The 23,748-nt window shown below is 48.6% G+C and overlaps 1 protein-coding gene across 7 annotated transcripts in view; it reads left to right on the forward strand.

Moving 5' to 3' along the window:
• The window catches only part of LOC119164608 (EGF domain-specific O-linked N-acetylglucosamine transferase), a 387,898-nt gene that overhangs the window by 300,240 nt on the left and 63,910 nt on the right, over positions 1 to 23,748 (forward strand). For all 7 annotated transcript variants that reach the window (XM_075882748.1, XM_075882746.1, XM_075882744.1 and 4 more), the window contains one exon: positions 15,723 to 15,806. In XM_075882748.1, the coding sequence (XP_075738863.1) occupies positions 15,723 to 15,806 (84 nt within the window). The remainder of the gene's footprint in view (positions 1 to 15,722; positions 15,807 to 23,748) is intronic.

Below are 23,748 nucleotides of genomic sequence, written 5' to 3' on the forward strand. Positions count from 1 at the left end.
TTAGAACAGCAAGCAGATCGAAACGTGCAACGCGCTGCTCTGGCACGAATGACGCACGAAAACAATTAACAGGACGAAGCAAACTAACAATGTTTACGGCTCGACACTTAACACGCTGTTTAAAACGAGGCACGAAACGTAATCACGGGTACAGATTGAGTGCCAACTAACAGGTACCCCAGTTGTTACTTCACTGTTTTTGAAAAGCGCACTCTTTTCGCGAACGGCGCCTTTCCAGCGAGCCAAGTAATCTTTGTGCGCCCGGCAACTAAACGCAATCGTTCCGGTAAAACTCGAAGGCGCTATTTCGCCTGTCGAAGGATAAGCGCGCGTGCACAGGCATGTGTCACATATACGTGGGCTGCGCTGCATATGGAAGGCGCTTTATCGAATAGTTTTTCGTGGTTTTCCGCATCTGTGTCTTTGTCCTTCGCTTTTCGTTTTCGACGCCGTGCGCCCGTGCATAGTTTCACTGCGCGTTCATGGTGTGGCCCCTGACGACGTCTTTGTTTTTCTTTTTCTATTGCCATAGCATTTATGCGGAGGGTCCCGACTGATTTATTGCCGTCGCTGCGGCAGCCGTGCTTCACCGTATATGTACGTATCCAATATAAAAACTCAAGAAAGAAAGAAAAAAAAAAAAAGCCGCCCGCGCTCGGCACCCAGCTTGTCACGATGCGCCGCCGCACGCTCATCTCACACGCGCACTTTACCGCGCGAATAATGAGGAGGAGGGGGGGGGGACATTAAGATCTCCATTTCGGCTGTTGAGAGACTCGTGGGAGGGTTATGAAGAAGACCCGCACGTAGTCAGCTACATTTTAGATCTGTTGGAAAGACTATCTAAAACCAGAGAGCTCGTTGAGGAAAACATGAAGGCGGCTCAGAATTTAGCAAAGACACTACGATAAGTTGTCCCGGAAGCGCATTAGTGTGGCACTGCGAACGCGCAAAGGTTTTTTTTTCCTATTTTATTTTTTTGGAGTGTGTGTGGGGGGGGGGGGGAGGGGGGGGCACTATTGCGTATGCGCTTGCGGCGGCGAGAACGGCAGCAACGCCAGCTCGTGGGGTGTAGCCGCCTCGCGCTCACCTGCGCGCAATAACGAGCGCTTGCCCTCGCCTGATGCGCGCGCGCCCCTTCGTGCTTTGTCGGCAGAGGGGCAGCCGCGGAAGATGCATGCTTGTAACAAAATGCAGAGCGAAATTCCTAGATTGTCCGTCGGGAAAATTCGTTATATCAAGGTTGTCTACCACTGTTACTTTGTTGCATAGAGGTCACAAATACATGTGCTTCTATGGAGTAACGGCGGGGCATAGAAAAACTTAGTTATACCGAGGAATTTGTTATATGAAGGTTCGTTATAAGCAGGTTTAAATGTATTTCATGATAAAAAGATGTGTGAATTTGTTTCCCTAACCTGCTCCAAATTTGGATTTTAGTGCTCCAGATGTAACATTTTGCTGCTCCAAAAATTGTTTCAAATTGTATTTAAGCTGTTGCACCCTTGTGCACGTTGCTGTACCGCCAACAGCGTCCTGTTTCTGTTTCTCTTCTTGTTGGAGCCTAGTTTTGGAATAGCCAGATTCCTGACTGGCACTTGTACCGGTTCGACGTTCAAACATCTCTCTGCTGGTGACTGGCGCTCTCCGTTCGCTGGGTGATGTCGTATGCCTTGGCGAAGCTGAGACTCGTCTCTGCGAACAGGTGTTGTTGTAGGTTTTCGTCCCGCAGTCCGCACACAAAGCGGTCACGCAACATTACATTCAAAGTGAACGTATTGGTGTTAGTAGGTTGGCACTTGATCCTCTCTTCTGCGCAGTAGCTGAAGTTGCTGAAGTCGGCGTCCCGAAATTGCAGTCAGCCGCGAGATTTGTTAGAGTCACCACGTAGTTGCCTACTTTTTCGCCTTCCAGTTGGTCTGGACGCTGGAAGCGGGCTAAGCTGTAGACCTCTGATGGCCTTGGGTCATAGCATCTTTGTAGCGCAGTTAAAATGTCGTCGTAGTCTATGATTGCTGGAATGGCTGACTGAATCAGGGCACAGACTGTGTCGTACGTCTGCTTACCGCACAGCATTAGCAGGTTGTTCTTAATTGCTGCATCAGTAATGTTGTTACCCACGAAGTAAAGCTGTAGGCATCCAAACCACGATGACCATGACGAGTCGTTGAATTCGGGTATCCAATATTAAAGGCAGGGCGTAGCGCAGGTCTAAATCCACTTCCTCATCGCCACTGTTATGTCCGGGGTTGTCGTCGTCCCAAGGATGCACAGAGCTGTCCACTTCTACCTTGAACACCGTGCCGTGTGGCTGGCGCTCCATGGAGCACCTCTGCCGGCTGCTTCGAAAACTGGTGCGCAAGCTCAAAGACAGCTGTAGGCGGGGCTTTCGCCGCATCGTGTGCTGGAGTGCGGTCGCTCGGCAGAATTGGGGCTGCTTTGCGGTGAAGCAAGCATTACTCTTGTTACAAACGCATGCAAATTGAGCAGTTTGTGCGGTTCTCGAGAAGCGCAGACACTGTGCCTTTTTTTTCAAGCCATCGTGCGAGTAATAAACCTTGGCCCATACACGAGCAAAACTTCGCGCTGGCACTGCCAGAGCTAAGCTGTTCAGTGTAACGGAAATAATATTCTGCAGCTCACACGACTGCTTTTGTTCAGGGCTCGCCACGGTGGTCCAGTGGCTAAGGCACTCGACTGCTAACCCGCAGGTTGCGAATCCCGGCTGCGGCGGCTGCATTTCTGATGGAGGTGGAAATGTTGTAGGCCCATGTGCTCAGATTTGGGTGCACGTTAAAGAACCCCAGGTTGTCGAAATTTCCGGAGTCCTCCACTACGGCGTCTCTCATTGTCATATGGTGGTTTTGAGTCGTTAAACCCCACATATCAATCAATCAGTGCTTTTGATCAGCCCAAAGCTTAACATCGCAAAATTGATGATTAATATATCATGTGAGGCCTGATATAACAGCTTGCAATGTTTGAAAATTTTGATTATTATGGTTTTGGGACGTTAAACCTCACATATCAATCAATCAATCAATGCTTTTGATCAGCGCAAAGCTTAACATCGCAAAATTGGTGATTAATATATCACGTGAGGCCTGATATAACAGCTTGCAGTGTTTGAAAATTTCGATTATTTACTAACCTGTAAACAAGAGATAGTGAGTAGTCCGTTAATCTTATGGAACTGATATAACAATTGTGTGTTACCAATTGCGCTGCTCTCACGTGCTACAGAATTTAAATCGCCGATATTCTACCCTTATTCACAGCTTACTAGCAGCTGTGTTTCTTCGTACCACTCAGGCAGACAAATTAAGAAACATTCTAATCAAATTTTCAGTGGAACTTGTATGGGGTAATCAGTGCACCAAACAAGCACCGACGACAAATTTTTACTGCTCTGAGCAGTTGCAGATTAAAGCTTCATACTTTTTGTCTCTGGGCAAAACAAGGCGCGCTTATCGTTTTATATCTTTTTAGGCTTACAACATTAGTCCACTACAGTAATTTGTTATGACCCATTAATTCGTAGTGCCATCAAAGGTTCCTTTTTTTTATCGCCGCATAATAAAAGGACTGCATACGTTCGATAGTACTTCATTCCAGTATTGTCTCCTAATTCAAGGGCCATGCCGGAAGTGCCGGAAGAAGAAAGACGATGTATTGTAGGTTTATGCCTGCGAGAATATTCTCCACGTGCTATATCAGCGATGAAAAACCGTCCTTTTGCAATTGTCAACCGGATCATTCAAGTGTACAGGAATGATGGACGCATTAGAGATGCCTCTCAGCAGCCTCGTTGCCGGGGGACTACAATGGACAAATATCTGCAAATTGTGGCAGCCGTAGCAGAACAGCTGAAAAGTACAGTCGGAGAAGTACAAACTGAGCACGGACTTGACCAGGTTTTTTCTACAACCATGAAACGCCTCCTCTACGTAGCAGGACTTTGAAGCCGAACCGCTGTCAGGAAGCCGCTCATGCGATCCGAGAACAAGGCGAAGCGGCTCTAGTTTGCTGAATATCGCGCCCACTGGTCTGCATCTCACTGGAAACGCTTGGTAATCATGGACGAGTGCACATTCAGGATTCGGTGGGATCAGAGAACACAAGTTTGGCGCCCCATGAACATGCAGTTTGTAAAGCAGTGAAATTCACAAAAACACGACTGCTTCTTCAAAGCTTAAAATCTTTCAAGAAGCAGTCGTGTTTTTGCGAACTTCAGCCGCTACTTTTAGCAGCGCTAGTTATCCGTGATATCACTGTGCAGTTCGTGGTTATACTTTATTGATTCTAAGTTAGCAGCTAAATATTGCCAAAATCTTTTTTCATTTAGGTAATGAAAGGTGTGAAGGATATCTAACGGGAAGGTAATTCATTGGAGTTTATAAGACCCTGAGAACTAACCTCTAACTTTCGGTGTTATCTCGAACACTAAACAATGTTTTCTAAAACACTTGAAGGGGCCCTGAAACACTTTTTCAAGTAACCATGGAATGAATTCACTGGAATAGCTTATTGCCTCACGAACTCAATGCCGCAAAATTTTAAGAATTCGTTTAGTGCGAGCGGAGTTACAAAGGTATGTCGCATGCTGCAATTGCATTCTCTCATCCCGACGAAAGCACTAGAAGCTAAGCAGGAAGGGGTGGGAGGGGGCACACAAAACACGTCATGCGCGCCTCGTGACCTTGAGCACTTTTTCCTTTTTGTTCTTCGAATGCACGGCTTTTCCAGCGTGATTGCGCGCGCACGCGTGGACAAGTAGCGACCTCCCACGCCGATCTCTGTAACAAGCGAGCGTGCCATGTTCAATTCAGCCAATGGCTGATAGATGGGCTTACTACATGTGACTTTCGAGCATATTGCGTGGTATGTCGAGAGATAAGGAAGCACTTTTTAGCTGACTTTGATAATTTATTGTGAATTCTAGGCCGAATGCTGTGCTATAATGTTTGGCTCGCGTGTTTTCGGGAACCTCTACTACCGATCGGCAGCATTTTCTGACCATGCTCAAAAAGTGTTGCAGGGCCCTTTTAACTGCCTTTTTCTTTGGTGCGCCTGATGAAAATTATGTATATTAAGCAAGTTTATATCAAAAATTCTTCGTAAATCTATTTCATCTCATGAGGTAACTTGTGAAGGCGACTTTCAATTTTAAAGTTCATGCACGCGTTACTCAGATTTCGGGAAGCACGCCCGAAAAACTCTGTAGACTCTGGTCACCGACCGTAGAATTGGTCACCGACCAATTGGCCCGCAGGCCAATTGGTCGGTGACTATGGCATCTCAGACCTAGTCTGCTAAAGGTCACCGTCTCTATTTTTATAGGAACCTCATTTTGCTCTTGGAATCTCTTTCATAATGCCCATGTCACAATAAAGTATATGAGTAGCTACTACAAGCATTTGGCCCCAGCGCCTAAAGTCACCAAGGCAACCACACACACACAAAAAAAAAAGCCTATCATTGGCTCCGTCAGTACCTTGTCACGCTACTGTTTTCCACATTTAAATGTTGCAGTATCATAAGGCCATTTTTCTCTGTTAATAAACTGTGCTTGTTCATTTGCTGCAGATATATGCCGCGAAACACACGTCGAGTAGCTGCCAGTGGCCTAAGTTCACTGACTGTCTGGGGGTGATCACAAAGTATGACCTCAGCCCTCTCTTCAGGGTACACGGCTGAGAGCTACTGCTCCAATCTAGACGTTGTGGCATTGCCATTCCTTTTGGAAGGAAATGTTCCCAGATAGAGAGTTCATTGGCCTCGGTGCGAGAATGGCCTCGGTGCCATTCTTGCTCATCGCAAGGATGGCTGCAACGAGTACGTTGTCGCCTACGCCAGTCATACCCTAACGAAGGCAGAGTCTAACTATTCCATCACGGAAAAGGAGTGCTTGGCTATCATTTGGGCTATAGGAAAATTTCGCACTTATCTTTACGGATGCCAGTTCCATGTTGTCACAGATCACCATGCCTTATGCTGACTAGCGTCCATGAAAGATCCTACTGGCCGCCTCGCTCGTTGGGCTTTACGCCTTCAGGAATACGACATCCGTGTTATTTATCGCTCAGGACGCAGCCATTCAGACGCCGATGCACTATCCCGTTCTCCACTGCCTCCTGACCTTGCCTGATTACCAACTGCCATCTGCGATTCGTCATCGTTGAGCATCACTGGCATGCCATTTGAGCAGCGCAAAGATCCCTGGATCAATTCTTTGCTCGACGTCCTCTCTCACAGCTCGTCAGAAACGACTTCACGCTCCCTCTCTCGTCAAGCCACTTTGCTGTCCGTGAAAGCTTGTTGTATCGCCGCAATTACGTTACGGACGGCCGTAGGTGGCTCCTTGTCATCCCTCGTCATTTGCGCTCGGACATGTGCGCTGCCTTTCACGATGACCCCCAGTGTGGCCACGCTGGAGTATTCAAGACTTACTCTCGCCTTTGTCTAAAATACTACCGGCGCGGCATGTATCGGCACGTTCGCCAGTACGTTCGGTCATGCACCATGTGTCAACGACGCAAGACGCCTTCTCACAGCACTGCTGGCCCTTTGCAACCCTTAACCTGCCCAGCAAGACCGACCGCGTCGGAATTGATATTTATGGTCCTCTACTCAACACTCTTAGAGGCAACCGGTGGATTATCGTCGCCATCGATCATTTGACACGTTACGCTGAAACATCTGCGCTGCCTGCTACCACTATGAAAGACGTTGCGTCCTTGCTTCTTCACGTTCTCATTTTGTTACATGGTGCACCTTGTGAATTACTGAGCGACCTTGGACGTGTGTTTCTCTCGAACGCCATCGACGAGCTGCTGAAGGCATGTCGCACTGTCCATAGGAAAACCTCGGCATACCATCATCAAACCAATGGCATGATAGAACGCTTTAATCGTACCCTTGGAAATATGCTTGCCATGTTTGCCTCTGAGGACCACACTAATTTGGACCAAGTGCTCCCTTTTGTCACGTAAGTGACAACTCTGCGGCACAAACAATCACTGGCTTTTCTCCTCTCTTTCTCCTGTACGGACGTGAGCCATCATGCTCCATGGACACCATTCTCCCTTACAGGCCTGATGTTTCTAAAGCGATGCCTGTTTCTGAAGCAGCTGCTTATGCTGAAGAGTGTCGTCAACTCTCTCGTTCATTTACTGCACAAGACCAATGGCACCAGAAAACTGACCACGATGCCTCTGCGTCTAGTGCCCACTATAACCCAGGAATGTTGGTTTGGCTCTGGGTCCCGTCTACCCCTCCCGGTCTTTCCCCGAAGCTTTCGTCGAAATACCATGGCCCCTACTATGTGGTGCGACAAACATCTCCTGTCAACTATGAAGTTGAGCCCATTGATCCACCTTCGGACCATCGCTGCCATGGGCGTGAAACACTACACATATCAGGCTTCAAACCGTGCTATGACCCCCTTGTCGTGTCATTTCTCTAGGTCGCCAGGTTGGCTCTTTTCTGCGCGGGGAGTAATTGTACCGGAGCATAGTGGCGCCAGCTCTGTGCCAGTGTGAAAGAAAATATTGACATCCATGTGTAGCTCGTGCTTGCCGGGTTCCTGCCTGTACCAGCTTGTTGCGGCTAATGCTTCTCGAATAATAACCTGTGTTTTTATGTAACCTCGCTTGTTGCAGTTTATTTACATTATAGAAGAAAGATAGGAAGTGTACAGGGATCCATAAGATCCCGCGTTATGTGCAACAGAGATTCAGTTCATGATTCCGCACATGATTCTGCGCAGGTTTCGGCATTATTTACAAAAATGCTTTGGCTTTTATAGCCCACCGTCACCGCCGTACGAAGGAGGTGGTTATCACTCTTGCCACAAAGCAAGGGACGAAGTCTTTGTGGTCCACCCTCCAGAAAGGGTGCAGATATTGCACCACTCGGCTGGGCGAAACGGTCCAATGGTAACAGGAACGCACCATTTAATTTCCTCCTCCTCTACTAGCTTCAACACTAGCCAAGGAGGGAAGATGTTTGAGGTTCGGTATGGGTCCCCTCGATGACTCGAGTGCACGGTGGCTGCGCGAAGGAAGAGCCGTAGTCCGGTGAAGAGACGCTTTATTGCAGCCTCAGGCGACTGCCCGAGTCCAAGCCCGAACCTCCGCTCTCATTTCAAATTCAGACATTTTCTCTTCAACCCTTGGTCGTACAAAGAGTCTTCACAAAAACCAATCACATGTTGGGACTCGCATCCTCAGAACCAATCACAGAAACACTTTCATAAATGGCACTACATTTGTAAAAACCTCATCACCAAATAAAACATGCAAAGGGATAGGTTCTCCACATGTGACACTCTCTCCCATGCTAGGCCGTGCTGCCCAACATTACTAGTGCTGCCTCCATCGGCCGACTTCCGTCGGCGGCAGTTCTCACGCTCGAGCCCCGTCAGTTCTCTCATTAATCGTTGCTTCCTAGAAGCCTCCTTAAGAGCGTTGGGTACACCGTTGGGCTCCGTGCGCTTACCAGGTGTGCATGCGACAGCGAGGCGCCCCGACATCCCAACAACAGCGGGGGAGATTACGGTCGTTTCCCTGCCGCCACTATGTCTCGGTAAGCCAAGTGGTCGCGTCTCTGTGTCATTCTCAATGACACGCGTGCCTGCCAACAATGGCTTAAACTCAAGACGGTGGCGCCTGACCTGCCTCATGCCAGACGCTTTTCCGAGTAAGCTTTCCCCTTCTAATCCCGAACGGGGGCGACCTTGACTGCTCTGCTTGTGAACCGTGAGAACGAAGAAGTCTCTTTTCTTTCCCGCGCTCGGGTCTTCCGCGTTTGCCTTCTCAGAACCGATCAGCTTCCTTAGTTGACGGTCGGGAACTGGCTACGCGCTCTACATCAGCCGCATTAATTGCGCTGCACCCCACATGCTCGTAATGGTGCGTCATACTAACTTCTCCCCCCTCAAGAGTGTTACTGGATACTCGCTGTCCAGTAACGCGATACAAAAACTAACGAAAAAAGCGCTGAAAAACTTACTCTCGGTGCACGCACATGCGTGAACAGATTATCACTTCCATATCAACAGGAGAACTTTCGCATCCTTCTGCAAAATAGACACAGCAACACATATACATAATGCTCTCAAATGGTCCTCCGACAGAAAGCACTCTCGTAATGCACGACACTGAATAATGAACTTAGGATGAAGTCCACAGCACCAGTCAGTTCGCATTAGCTTGGCGCAGGGCACACGCACTGTGGATTGTCTGGAGGCATATTGTCTTTTAAATTCACAACACCACACGGTCATTGTCCCAAAACGGCAGACCTACTCCATGCGCCCTCCAGGCCCCGCATAACACACTCAAAGAGAGCGACGGACCCAGCGGTATAGGCATACCTAAGTTTCAGCGGATCGCATTAAGAAAAAAAATTATAGCGAACTTCACAAACGCTACCCTATTTTATCTACACAAATACTCCTACACAACACATCTACTACACCTAAAAGCAGCTCTACCACTTAGAGACAAGCTCGCATCTCAACAACAACAACACAACAAAAAATGCCTGGTACAACAAACAAAACATTTTCGCATCACGCCGGAATTATTGGTCTTTTCAACCCACTTAACATCACGCATAACACTTAAACGTGCGATGCAAACTACTGTGCAGTAATTCTATTCACAGAAATTATTCAGTCGCTACATATAATCAATGTAAACAACAAAAACTCAACCATATGAAATAGACAAAACATCCGATTGCCACTAAACAGTTGCAATTACTGATTTCAATGATCACCCGATACTCAAAAGAGCATCAGCAGCCTCACTCAAAGCGCCCTAATTACTAACCATTTTTGTTTCCCATTCGCCTCTCGTTCAACTGTGGACGCCTGCTGTTTTGACTGGTTGAGCTTCTCATTGATGATCGTGACTGATCATGCGCATTCATCTATCGTTTGGGAGAGACCAGCTCTAATCGCCGTTTCTGATGTGCTCGTAGCTAAACAAAAAGCTTCGCTGGGGTTGGTTGCCATCAACTCAGAAAAGAACGCCAAGCCCTCTACCCCAATCAACCGCTACCTGTGTCTCTACGTTGCACGACAGCGTGTTCAACACCCTCGAACTCGTAACTGACAAATAGCCGACTTTTTACTAAAAGCCTTTCACCATGTCACCACTAATCGGTAACACGCCATACTCAAGCACTAAAGAAATGATAACGCAAAACTAGTTACTACAATAACTTTTGTCTAGGGCGATTACAAAAGAAACTGTTTCAAAACTAAAGAAACACAACGCAGAACAAAAATACCTTTAAAAAAATCCGGTACTTATATCCTTCCAAGAACTTACGGTTCCACTTCACTCTTGAGTCGCACACGTGACGGTCCTGTCTTGAAAACCTTTCCTTTTGAACGGGGAATACGCCAGACATAGAACCCCCTCGTTCTACTGCCGAAACCCAATGCTAGCCGCTTTTTGACGCGCTTTCTCGTTTTCTTTTCTGGGCAGTTACCACCGCAAGAGTTGTCGATCGCTGACACTTCGTCTCGGCTCGACTCTGACACCACAGACTAGCGGGGCTGTTTCCCGTTCAACTGCGCCCTATTAGTTACTCTGACTTGCGACCCCTTTTTCACCTGATGCCGCACATCGGCAAGTGGGTCATCACGTTCCTGTTGCCTGTTGCGATAATTTTCACAAAATGGACCAAGCCGCTCGCTGTCCTGTTTTTTTCATTGTGCACTGCACAGCGTTAGGGCTACTTCGAGACACATGTTCTGGCTCCCGCGTCGGTGCATACTGCTCCTGACTAATGCCCTGTCTTAAACAGCTGATGTCTCTCGCAGTACTCTCTTTTTGATCATTCAGTGACTTTTGCCGATGACGACGAAGACATTCGTAACCTGCTGGTGTAAGTAATATGGGCACACTCGTATTTAACTGATCGGTTACTGCGCATCGCAATTTCACGGGCTGCGCAGCATTTCCCGACGAGGTTGGAACAGCCAGAGGTACCCACACTAGACGCGCGGTAACGTCTTGCGTAAAAGCGTCAGTTAGCCTTATTGTGCCACTGCTCTCACACAAAATCTCAGCGGATACCTCATTCACCCGTATCACCGTTATATCCGCACATGTGTCAACGCGTGCCAAACAGGACTTGCCTCCCACGAGAATCTCAATCTGCGGATCCCTCATGAGCGAGTTTTGCACAATGGAGGAGTGTCGCGACGGTGCGACTCGGCTTTCAAATGGTCGCTTATTATGGGAAGCTACGCATAAAACTTCTGCTGTATTACAGCAGTCACTGAAAGCCCGCAATCTCTGTGAAAGTGGCCCCATTTTCCGCAGCCAAAACACGCTCCTGAATTACGGCTCAGATTTGCTCTAGTAAATAGTTTGGCTTGCGGCCCATAGTTTATATTCTCTTCTTCCGCACTGCAGTAATTACCCTGCCTGCTGCTGTCGAAGCTTTTTTCAAAATTCGGGGCTAACTCCGCAACATTCTTGGCCTTCAACCAGCCCTTCACTTCCTGCTGAAGCACCAGTGAGCGGAGCTCATTTGGCATTAACTGCTTTAGCCTATCAGTGATTAGAAACTCCCGAAGATCTTCGAACGACTCCACCTCTCTACTTCTCAAGTAATAGGTGAACAAAGTCTCCAGGCGCGCCGTCACTTGGCTCCAAGACTCACCTGTTTCCCTTTTGATTTCCATAAACATGCGACGGTACTCGCTCGGAGTTACACGCAGCTCCTTTAACACTCCAGATTTTAAATCCGAGTAGGGCAAAACCCCAGCTTCTGCCTGATTGGCAACGAACGTAGGCATCTTATCGGTTAAAAATGGCAACAGAATCGTGCCCTGAATTTCCTCAGGTATGCTCAATGCCGCAAAAAGAGCGTCCACGTTCTTGAACCAAGCCGGAATCATCGGCTCACTACTGGGCATGGGCACTAGGACTGCTTTCAGCTCTTTCGCGTACCGTGCGATACTAGCATGCCGGTTTCGTTTTTCTGACTCCTCTGACAAGACACGCTATGACTTCACTTTCTCAAGCTCAAGCTTGAGCTTTAAACTTCAATCTCAAGCAGCAACTCGCGGGTGCGATCCGATTCATTCACACTGTCACCTTCGATGATACCTCGCTCTGAATCCGCCATCTCTCAGAGTGTGCCTGAACGCAAGTGCATTCAATAAAGAAAAATTGGGGGCCCCGAGAGAGCACAAAGCAGGTCTCACCTTGCAGTGATGCGTCGCCCGATGCACTTCACAGTTGGAATTGCGTCCGTCTCGTCGCCAACGCTATGTGCGATGATCACTTCCAATGCAGCAGGTCTCCGCCCGATCACCCCTGTCGCTGACTCACATTGACTGTCTCTGCTGCTCTGCTCCTGAAGCAGCACCCTGCAGCGCCTCTCCGGCAAGTCCGTCGCTCAACGACGAACTTTGGCTCTGCTCTCCTTCACTGATGTGCAGCCGAACTCCAGGCTCCAATGTTGACCGGCAGGCTGGTACAGACTGTCAATGGTGTTTCTCGCAGCGCACCAGCAGGTCCTGAAGCAGCGTGCGTCTTGTCAGCTTCCCGGACTTTAGCACCTTCCTTGCTGCGGGCTCTCCACTCCGCGTCGACTGCGCCAGTTACTTTCCTTCTTCTCGACTAGCTTCAACACTAGCTAAGGAGGGAAGATGTTTGAGGTTCGGAATGGTTCCCCTCGATGACTCGAGTGCACGGTGGCAGCGCGAAAAAAGAGCCGTAGTCCGGTGAAGAGACGCTTTATTGCAGCCTCAGGCGACTGCCCGAGTCCAAGCCCGAACCTTCGCTCTCATTTCAAATTCAAACATCCTCTTTTCAACCCTTGGTCGAACAAAGAGTCTTCACAAAAACCAATCACGTGTTGGGACTCGCATCATCACAACCAATCACAGAAACACTTTCATAAAAGGCACTACATTTGTAAAAACCTCGTCACCAAATAAAACACGCAAAGGGATAGGTTCTCCGCATGTGACGCTCTCTCCCATGCCAGGCCGTGCTGCCCAACATTACTAGTGCTGCCTCCATCGGCTGACTTCCGTCAGCGGCTGTTCTCACGCTCGAGCCCCGTGAGTTCTCTCATTAATTGTTGCTTCCTAGAAGCCTCCTTAAGAGCGGTGGGTACACCGTTGGGCTCCGTGCGCTTACCAGGTGTGCATGCGACAGCGAGGCGCCCCGACATCCCAACAACAGTGGGGCAGATTATGGTTGTTTTCCTGCCGCCACTATGCCTCTGTCAGCCAAGTGGTCGCGTCTCCATGTCATTCTCAATGACACGCGTGCCTGCCAACAATAGCTTAAACTCAGACGGTGGCGCCTGACCTGCCTCATGCCAGACGCTTTTCCGAGTAAGCTTTCCCCTTCTAATCCCGAATGGGGCGACCTTGACTGCTCTGCTTGTGAACCGTGAGAACGAAGAAGTCTCTTTTCTTTCCCGCGCTCGGGTCTTCCGCGTTCGCCTTCGCAGAACCGATCAACTTCCTTAGTTGACGGGTCGGGAACTGGCTATGCGCTCTACATCAGCCGCATTAATTGTACTGCACCCCACATGCTGGTAATTGGTGCGTCATACTAACTGCACCACACAAAGATGCACCCGGCCCACGACTTGAAGGCACCACAGGGCGAGGAGGTGGAGTCCGGAGAGGGAAAGTTGAGCTCGTCTGGGGAGAAGGCCACTAACCCGAACGTCAGCAGCAGTCCATGCTGCTTTCAGCTTCAGGCCATCCAAACGCTCGATCCCGGTGAACGGCTTCTTCGACGCGTTCCCACGCTTCCGGGCTGTCGGTATGTTGATATGGCCTCGCGTAGATGACAAAAGCTGAGTCAAGAGGTTGACAATGAGACCCGCCACAGTGGCGCCGTTCCCCCGCTGTTCGAGCCCGTTCAACAAAAGGCTTGTTTCGCGAAGCTTTCGTGGAGACCCGACTGCTTCCTGGAACGTCTACCGGACAGCGTCTTGCAGACTGGGCGCTGATGGGGTCGAAAGCCTTCCTAGTAGATCGGCTTACGCGCAATGGTGTCTGCCCAGGTGAATTGCCAGGCCAAACGTAACGGTGTGCGTGCGTTTGTGTGTGTAGATAGAGAGAGAGAGGACAGAACAAATAGTTTAGGGATTACACTAAATTCGCAAGCTTCCAATGTGCGATGAGAGAGGCATAATGTGGCGTAATAATGCATACAGAAATAAAGAAAGTTAGGCCCAAGAACAAATGCGCGATCGTATCATTTCATTTCCTGTGTGTTCATTCCATCGCGTTGGTTAAGTACACCACCAAGCTACCAAGCCAAACGAACAACCAGTACTGTTTCAATGATTACCAGTAATGTTCAAATGACACCTAATTTTGTTTGAATAAAAAATAAGAGCTAAGAATAGTGTAAAATATAACTTCCATTGGCCACATCGGAATGATTAGTTTACGTTTATGCGTACTGCAGGATGAATTATCCCCAAATCGCTCTTCCTCGCGATGGCCTCATAATTTCTTGATTATGTAGCTGCCTTTTACCCATCACTGCTCACAGCCAGATTAGCGATATCTTGGTATGCATTCCGGCACTCCAATAAACATAGTTTGTCCTTCGCATTATATAACTTGTCCCGATTATAAAATGTTGTAGTGTGTGGCAAAGCCAATTATGAGCTTTAGTGACGAACACTGAATTTCATTGCGCTGTAAAATATTCTTTAATATGTTCCTGTTTTTTCTTTCGTCTTGTTTACATTAAAGTTATTCCACCTGGGCAAAGCACTTATAATACAAACTTGTACATAGCAAAGTATAAGCACTCCAAACACGGCTCAAGCAAACCACGGCAGTAATTCTTTTTTCACGAATACTATCGGCGAATACCAATATTAATGATTATTCTACCTTCCAAGGATTGTCTTTTTTACTGCAAGAACTGCATTTCAATTGCACTGCCATTTTTACGCCCCGTATTCTGCTTTTTTGTTTATGGATTGAACTGATTGGCACCTGAATTAAAGTCATTGGCAATTGTAATAAACACGGTGGCACTTGGATTAAACTCACTTGTATGCGGCCTGATTGATTCGGGCCTTGGAATAAATGTTTGCCACAAAGAATAAATGGCTCGATGCTCAGATTATTTCAATGGCCTGCAGTATATTTAAGCTGGCACTTGAATTAAAGTGAGCGGTAAAACCTGTAGTTCATGCTTGCATAGGATGTGTTTGTTCTTCAGCACAGTATAAGCTTCATGTGTCCGCCTTACTTTGTTGATCTCTATTAGATCCCCATGAACACCCTCTAATTCCCCCAACAGACAGCTAGACTAGCCTCACTAGATAGTCTAGCATTGAAGGTAGCCAATATCTGATAAAAGCCTATACACAAAGCGAAAATTTCATTCCCCTAGGCAAGGAAATTTAAAGCAACTTTTTGTTTGTTTTTTCAAATCGCATCTTTCCTTAATATTTAAGTTTCGATTCGAAAGGCATGCTATAATGTTTTAAAAATAGCAAGGTTCACAGTAAGTAATGAAACGTGGTTAAAAGTTAATTTTGCGTGAGGCTGTGTTTTGATACTCCAGTTACAGAATTAAGGCTATGTGAGACCAGTGACGTGCCACCTGCATGGCGTTAATTGTTTTGAACACCCATCGCAAGGAGCTTGATTAATGGTATTGATAGAAGTGTTTCAGTTGTGAATACATGTTCTCCTTCAGGTACCCGGTTGCCGTTCAAGTGGGCTTTTCAAAGCTTTCAATCGCCATGTCTTGCACAAGCTCAATGTTAAAGTGCTTTCACCGGTAAGTTACCTTCAGTTACTTTTAGTGGTAAGGCTAGTGTTTGTTGATAAAATTGGTAAGGCTAGGTTTCTTCATAGGCATAATAAGACGTAAAGTATGTCTACAGAAGCAAGGGCACCCATCCTGTTTATGTGTTCCTTTTGAGGTCGGGTTTTTGTTACTCAGGGTCTTAATGAAAACTACATACAATCGAGCCCGCTTATAACGAACCTGAGCGTGACGCGGCATTCGTTCGCTGTATCCCGAAGTTCGTAGTAAATTAAACACAGCTTTTAAAAAAAGTTGTGAGTGAAAACACAAACTCTTTATGCCCCAAAAAGTCTATGATGCACGTGTTTCGAATTGCAGAAGTGATAAGGGCGGTCTTCAGTTTATTTAAAACGGCAGGGTACTTGTTCGTCGAGACCTGTGGCATAAGCTGCATGAGGCACTGACTCCAAAGTTTTGTCGTTCTCGCAATCCGATTCCTCCAAACCGCGCTCGCTACGTACTTCATTCACAATGCCCTAATCCGTGCAAGGTTCCGCAGTGTCGGCATCATCTTCGGCTGTAATTAAACCATCGCAACAAATGTCTCGCTCTCCTAGGTCGGAGTCGGCGATGCGCTGCCACAAATCGTCACCGCAGGGGTCCTGTTCGGAAGCTTCAAGCTTGGCATCGGGCTCGACGGCAACGAAGTCAGCCTCACGAAAACAGTTTTAGGTGCATGTAGCCATCACCACCGCCCAGGAAATATTCACTTTCTCCACAGCTGAATACCGGGTTGCCTGAAGCGGCGAATGGGCTGCCAGGTGGCCAACAGCTATGAGCAAGTGCTCTGCAACGCGGCACCTAACGCGCGGATTACGCTCAAACCAAGCGGTCACACTTTTGACGTTTTCTTGAGCGGCAGGAAAAAAAAAAGCATGCTAGTCCTTCCGTCGGCCATTATAACCACACACGCACACCAAGAGCGAGCAAGACGCACACACGCGACACACATGCCAGAACGTGTGGAACAGCTCTGGGCTTGTTTCCAGTCAGAAAACGAAACTAATTCGAGCCAGCGTGGCGGGCGTCGTGTAGTGGGGGAGACGGGCTAAGGGGTTGTGATCAAGAGAAGAGAGTAGACTTGCAAAAGAAGGGCAAAAAGTTGCGATAAAGAGAGGGGAGGATGCGGTGGGAGGGCGACTTTGAAAACCAAAACACACGGGAAGGAGGCAGGTTGGGTAGCTTGCTTGAAAGGTCCGCGAAACTCGCACATAGAAAAACTTGAAAAGAGTGCATGGTCGCCTGAATCGGTGCGCTCGGCGGTGTTCGAAGAATCGGCGGCGGCGGTCAAAAAATCGTTTCGTTGCACCTGCGGGTTCGCGTGGCCTCACGAACTTCGATATTTTGCGATTCGTTCCGCGCAAATTAACAGCCATTTTCGCGATTCCGCACGCGCACGGAAGGCACGCTGAGTTGAGTGCGAAGTGAGCGAGAACAAGTCCTAAACACGAAACGAATTGCAAATGATCAAAGTCGGTGTGGTAGCGTACGCGCATGCACTTGACGCAGACTATCGGACACAGTTGGTGGCCGATGATGTTGGCAAATGGTCTGGTCACTCCAGGCCGCCGACGTGAACGACAGTACCAGCGATCAAAAACGGTGTAGATGGTCGACTGGTCTTCGAAAGGTCGGCGGCAGTGTAAAAACACGTGCCTTGTCTGGTGATGCGGAATGCTCAGACTAGCTGGGGAGACAAAGGACGGAGGGATGCTTAACAAAAGCGGTCGGGGAGAGCGGTAACTAGAGGGGCGTGGAGGCAGGGTCGGTGCTGAGCAATAAGAATGTATGGGCATCTTGCCGATGCTTGATCGGTGGTCGAAATTGGTTTACCAGGAAGTCGGCAGACCGCTGATTCAGTTCGCTGTAACCGATCTGCGGCGCTCGGAGACGTTCGTTCTAAGTGCGATTTTGTGCCATTGAACCAATGTATATTTTCATGGTAACGCGGATATTGTTCGTTTTAAGCGAAAGTTCGTTTTAAGTGGGGCCGTTATATGTGGGCTTGACTGTAGACAATGCTGCGCACATTGATTGAGTCAAAATTTTTTTCAAGACAATTTAAAAGGACTGTCTACGACTCAGAAAAATTTTTGGAATTGATGAGAAGATAGTTCATCACATCGGCAGGGACAAACAGGCTTTTGTTCGTAAAAAAGAAGTTATAGTTTTAACTTGATAATGAAAGTCGGCAAAAAATTACTGCCAGCGTCACCCAACAGCAATGTGGTCACCCTACTGGTAGAACAAGAAATCCTTGCAGGTGCATTTAATTAGCTTGAAGACATAGATGTATAACTTGAAATTATATTTTACACACTCAAAGCAGCTTTACGTCTTACCAGAAACTAATTTTTGCCTTTTTTCTTCCCCTGCGTTCGAACAGACACCCGGTGGCACTGCCAATGGTGTGTTCGCTTGCCTGCATGCCTGCCTGCTAACGGCGCAGCAACATGAGCGCGGCGTCCACCGCCGCTCTTAAGAACAGGAAAAAAGTGTGCATTTTATACAAGACCTATAAGGTATTTGTTCTATTAAAGAACTAAGCTTGGTGAAGCCTGCAAAAACCGTAAGCTGTTGCAATTCTCGACTTTCGTCATCAGCAGAATCGTCATTCCCTCCACCGACCAGTGTTGTGGATATTCATGCCACTGGTGGAAAGAGACCAAACGCGGATCGAAAAATGTGATTGATGCCTTTGATATAGGAATCGGTATAACACACCAAAGTGAAACGGGTCTTCACAGAAGCAGCTCAATGTTCATTACACATCGATATATAGTGTCTATTGCTGTTTAGTGAGTACAGTACGCTTAGATATTTATGCACCCTTGTTCATACTTCTTGGCACATCTTCTCCAGCACAACAATGAATGAGTCACGACCAGTATACATTTTCAGTAGACAGTGCACGCACCGGAGCATCGCGCTAATCACACTTAAACTACAACGGTTGCAAACAGTGCAAGGGAAATCGAGCGGGTTTTCGCTCAATTGTTTTTTAACTCACAGTGTGCTGATGCAAACAAGTATGACTTGCGGGTTAACGATTGTCCTATGGATATGTGCTTGGCATGCAGCGTTGTGTTGGTGAGCAGTGTCCTGCTTATAGGTCGCTTCAGTGAAGATACGATCATTTCGGTCCTGCATCGTTGTCTGTATAGCAGCCAGTTGGGTCACGATGCGCTCAACTTCACAAACGCGTGAGACAGAGTTCTCAGTTTGTGCCGTCAATACGCGAAGGCCTCCCGCTCTCCCCTGAGATGTCCATCGCTGCACCGAACTCACTTGCGCGACATTCACCAGTCGAGGTCGTTGTCTTGAAGCGGTGCCCAATGCAAACAGTTCTCATGGTCAGTACCATCGCAATAATATCGGCAGATAGCAAAGATACGCCATGGTTGCATATGGAAGGTAGACCAAACTGCACACGCAAGCACAACGCGAAAGATGAAGCACGTCAAAAATACAGTCAAAAAGGTGAAGCATGTAACTGCGCTGTCACCAAGTCAAATGAACGCATAGAGTGCGTAGCACTTAAAGACAGTGGTTGTGGCCTGCAAAATCAGCCCCAGAAAACTTGTCAGGGAAGATATCGTAGTCAACCCAAAGTGGCACTGGTGGCAGTTGTGACAAAAGCCGGTGTTACGCAGCCTTTGCAGAATTGTATCGAGATTTTGTAGATGTTGTTTTTTGTTTTCCCGATGACTATAATGTCGTCGAGATAAACAATGTATGCACAGTCTCTCCGTGTGCCCAACACTGTGTTCATAGCACGCTGAAATGTGCTTGGGGCAGTTGGCAGACCGAACCGCATTCGGTTAAACACGTACAGGCTAGATGATGTTCGGAACACTGTCTTAAACTTATCTTCTTCGACCTTGTTGATCTGTAAATACCCTGCTTTCAAGTCTAGTGAGGGAAAAAAACCTCACGTTTCGTACAGCGCCAATAGCATCGTCAATGGGTGTCAGGGGGTACGAGTCTGGTATACCGTGCTTTTTCAGCTTTCGGAAGTTGACACAAAATCAGATATTGCTGTCCTTTTTCGGACCAGGACAACAGATGCTGCCCATGGGCTATAAGATTGTCTGATAATGTTTGCGGCAGGCATTTCTTGCGCCTGCTGGTCAATTACAATCTGCTCTCATTCGGCATATTCACGTATTGGTATGGACAGCGGCAGGTCATTTTCGGTAGTAATATGATGCCAGCACGCTAGTTTCGAAAAGCTGATAAGTAGTATCAACGAAGAGCGATGCGTGCCACTTGAGTACAGCCGTATGTGCAAGTAGCGTCGTCAGCTCACCTTGAGGTTGAGTGGGAGGCACACTTAAAGCCACAGGATGGAGGTTGATGCTGCTTCTTTCAACTTTGAGCAGCACTTCACCGGAGAGAATGTAGTTGGCCCCTAAGACCATGTCTCTGGGCAGGTCGTCGAAGATGGGCACCGAGTACAAGAACTTGCATCGGGCCTCGATGTCAGCCACAGGTTCAGGGCACCGACCTGGTAGTACGTTGCCACCAAGGCCCCGCAGTGGTGGCTCAGTCCAGGGATGAAGGTGTTCTGGGGTGTGGCGATGAAGCAACGATTTATGCTGCGCTCGACGACAGCCGTCAGTGCACAAATGCTGTCAATGTGGACCATGAGGGTGGGCAGTGGGCGTGCTTTAGATTGCATGACTTGAGGTTGGCTTTGTGTGCAGCTTTTATACCCATGCCTGATGCTCCCACTCATATAGCATCCACGTCCAGGTGAAGGCGACTCCGTTGGACAAACTGTAGCTGCTCGGCGATGAGACGTGTCCTGCAACCCGATTGTCTGGCGTACGAAAGGGAAGGTTTCGAATGGGTGGGTGTAGGTGGACAAGACGGCTGTGTGCGTCGAGTCATGGATCCCGTCGCTGATGTACTGCAGGCTGCGGAGGAGGTTCATTGTATATTGCAGGGGTGTGGAAGTACCAGCGTGTCGTAGATGTGAGTCGCGACATTCTTAGTTGCACCTTGCCGGCTTGACCGCAAACGTGGACATCAGCGTCGCGCTCTATGTTGCCCATGTAGCGTATGCGCTGCTTTGAAAATGATGACATGCTTAGGCAGATCCTCGCAAACGTTCTTCAGCGATGGACTTCTAGATCGTGTCACTCCACGAGTACAGTAGAATCTCGTTATAACGAAGCGGGATATAACGAACTAATGGATATAACGAAGCAATTGTAATTCCCCTTGAAATTCCCATAGACGCCCATGTATTTAAAACCTCGTTTTAACGAAGCGAAAATTTCCTCACAATGGATATAACGAACCATTCTTTGACCACAACGAGCATTTACTGATCATTTTTGTATACGTGAATTCAATATCTTATAGCGCGCGCCGGTTCACGTCCCATCACGGCAGCGGTAATTCAAAACTCGCGCCTTGCGCCGCCTGCCAACACGCGCGTGGGTGCACGTCGCCCTGCCTCCCCTTTCCTCAGGAACTAATGGACTCGCCCGCGCAGCAACTCGCGCGAGCGTGCGCGTCAGCCGACCTCCCCTCTCCTGTGGAACTCGTTGACCCGCCCGCGCATCTGACCTCCTCCTTCCCTCAGCTCCACGCTGGGTCGGCGGAGATTGCGGCTTTGTTGGCTTTGTGCTTGGTTCGTTGTCGTTCGCTGTGGAAGAGCAACACCCCTCCGCCGCTAGACATGGACAACGGCAAACGTAAGCGCAAAATCATCACAATTGAGCAGAAGTCTGCAATGTTGAGAGCCGTTGAGTCCGGCGTCAAGAAAAAAAAAGTGGCCGAAGATTTCGGCGTATCGTTGAGCACGCTGTCAACGATCTTAAGCAAGAGAGAAGCTATTGCCGACGCTGTCGCACGTGGCGTCAAAGGCGACCGAATGAAGCTGCGAGCCCCCGCCTTCGAAGCTGTCGAGAAGGCGGTGTTCAACTGGTTTTTAGAAATCAGAGCAAGCGGCACTCCTGTGAGCGGGGCACTTCTGCAGCAGAAGGCAAGGAACTTCGCGTGCATCATGGGGCACGATGATTTTGTGGCGAGTGACGGCTGGCTGCAGCGCTTCAAGGAGCGCCACGACATCGTCGGCAGGGCTGTCAGCGGGGAATCGCTATCTGTGGACCGCGAAGCTGCAGTGGCGTGGATCAAGAAGAACATTGGGCAGCTGCTCGAAAAATACAGCCCCAGGGATTTGTTCAACGCAGATGAGACTGCCCTGTTCTATCAGATGTTGCCGCAAAAAACCTTGGCCCTCAAAGGTGACCGCTGCCAGGGCGGTAAACAGAGCAAGATCCGTGTGACCGTGCTACTTTGTGCGAATATGGACGGGTCCGAAAAGGTGCCGGCCCTCGTGATCGGCAAAAGTGCATCACCACGATGCTTCAAAGGAAAGCGGAAACTCCAAGTGAGTTATGTGGCCAACCACAAGGCCTGGATGACGAGAGAGATCTTTGCACAATGGCTGCGTGAGTGGGACGAGCGGCTGGGCAAGCAGAACCGCAAGATATGCCTCGTCCTGGATAACTGCGCGGCCCACCACACTACCGTTGTGTTAAAAAACATTGAGCTGTGCTTTTTGCCGGCTAACACTACTGCGGTTGTGCAACCCCTCGATCAAGGGGTGATCATGAACTTTAAGTCGGGCTACCGCAAGCGTGTCATCGACCGCATTTTGCTCAATATGAGCATGAAGCGCGAGACAACGATCGACCTGTACATGGCGATCGAGATGTTACAAGCTGCCTGGATTGCCGTCACGGCAAGCACGATCGCCAACTGCTTCCGGCATGCCTCATTTGGCGTCAGCAACGGAGAGCCCAGCGAAGATCTCGGTGATGTCGCCAGTGAGGGTGCCGCGGGCGACCAGGCCCAGACATCGTGGGACGCTCTCCTTGACGCCGGCGTTGTGCCTGACTGCGACACTTTCTGCACGTACGTCGGTGCCGATGCTGACGCGGTGACAACCGAAGAGTTGTCAGATGCGGAAATTGTGCGCGCGGTGACGGGGGTGCATAATGATGACAGTGACGAATGTGTTGACACCCCGGAGCCTAACGAACCCGACGTACCGACGCCCGCGCAAGCGCTGGATGCGACAGACCTGCTGCGCCGCTTCTTTGGTGCTCATGATGACGGTGAGGACGGACTTGAAATAGCGGCTGCCGCTGAAAGAGCAGTCATCCGCTTGAAGAAGAGTCGGCAAAAGTCTATCAAGGACTATTTTTCTTCGAAGTGATCTGCCAGCTGGTGTGCTGAACTTGGCGAAAATAAAGTGCATTGTTCTTTATTATTTTGCTAGTTTTTTGCCTTCCGACGGCCGTTTTTCTCTGCGCGGCGGGCTGCTGTGATATTCGGTGGTGAGTACATTCTCTCTTGCTGGCTAATTGTCGGTAGAAATGGATATTGGCTATAACGAACTAATGGTTATAACGAAGTAATTACGACTCCCCCTTCAACTTCGTTATAACGAGGTTTGACTGTATTTAATGGCAACCGAGTTATCATGCTTACCCAGCTGGTAGGGTCATCTTTAAATACGTGAAAACATGTAATCTCGGTCTTGTTGAACGATCCAAGGGAGGCGTCGCCAAACCCAGATGTCTTGATTTCTTCAGCGATCAAGGAGAAGCTTCGGGTAATGGCCTCACTGCAGTCGTAGTGCGGAGCGGACGTGGAAGCTTGTTTGTACGCGGTCCGTGGTTGAAGGCGAGCCGGAGAGCAGTTGTCCACTTCGAAGTGTAGTAAACGCAGGAATGTCCATGTCAGTAGTTCGCAACTGCGCTATTGTTAGGGAGAAATAAGACACAATGCTCGTACCCATTTTGGTGGATTGGCCATGAATGCGAGGTTGAGACTTTTAATTTTAGGTATAATAGGAGAATAAAAAATTTTAAAAATGGCAATAGTATGTAAT

This window comes from Rhipicephalus microplus, unplaced genomic scaffold (assembly GCF_043290135.1).
Source record: "Rhipicephalus microplus isolate Deutch F79 unplaced genomic scaffold, USDA_Rmic scaffold_13, whole genome shotgun sequence".
Taxonomy (NCBI): Eukaryota; Metazoa; Arthropoda; class Arachnida; order Ixodida; family Ixodidae; genus Rhipicephalus; species Rhipicephalus microplus.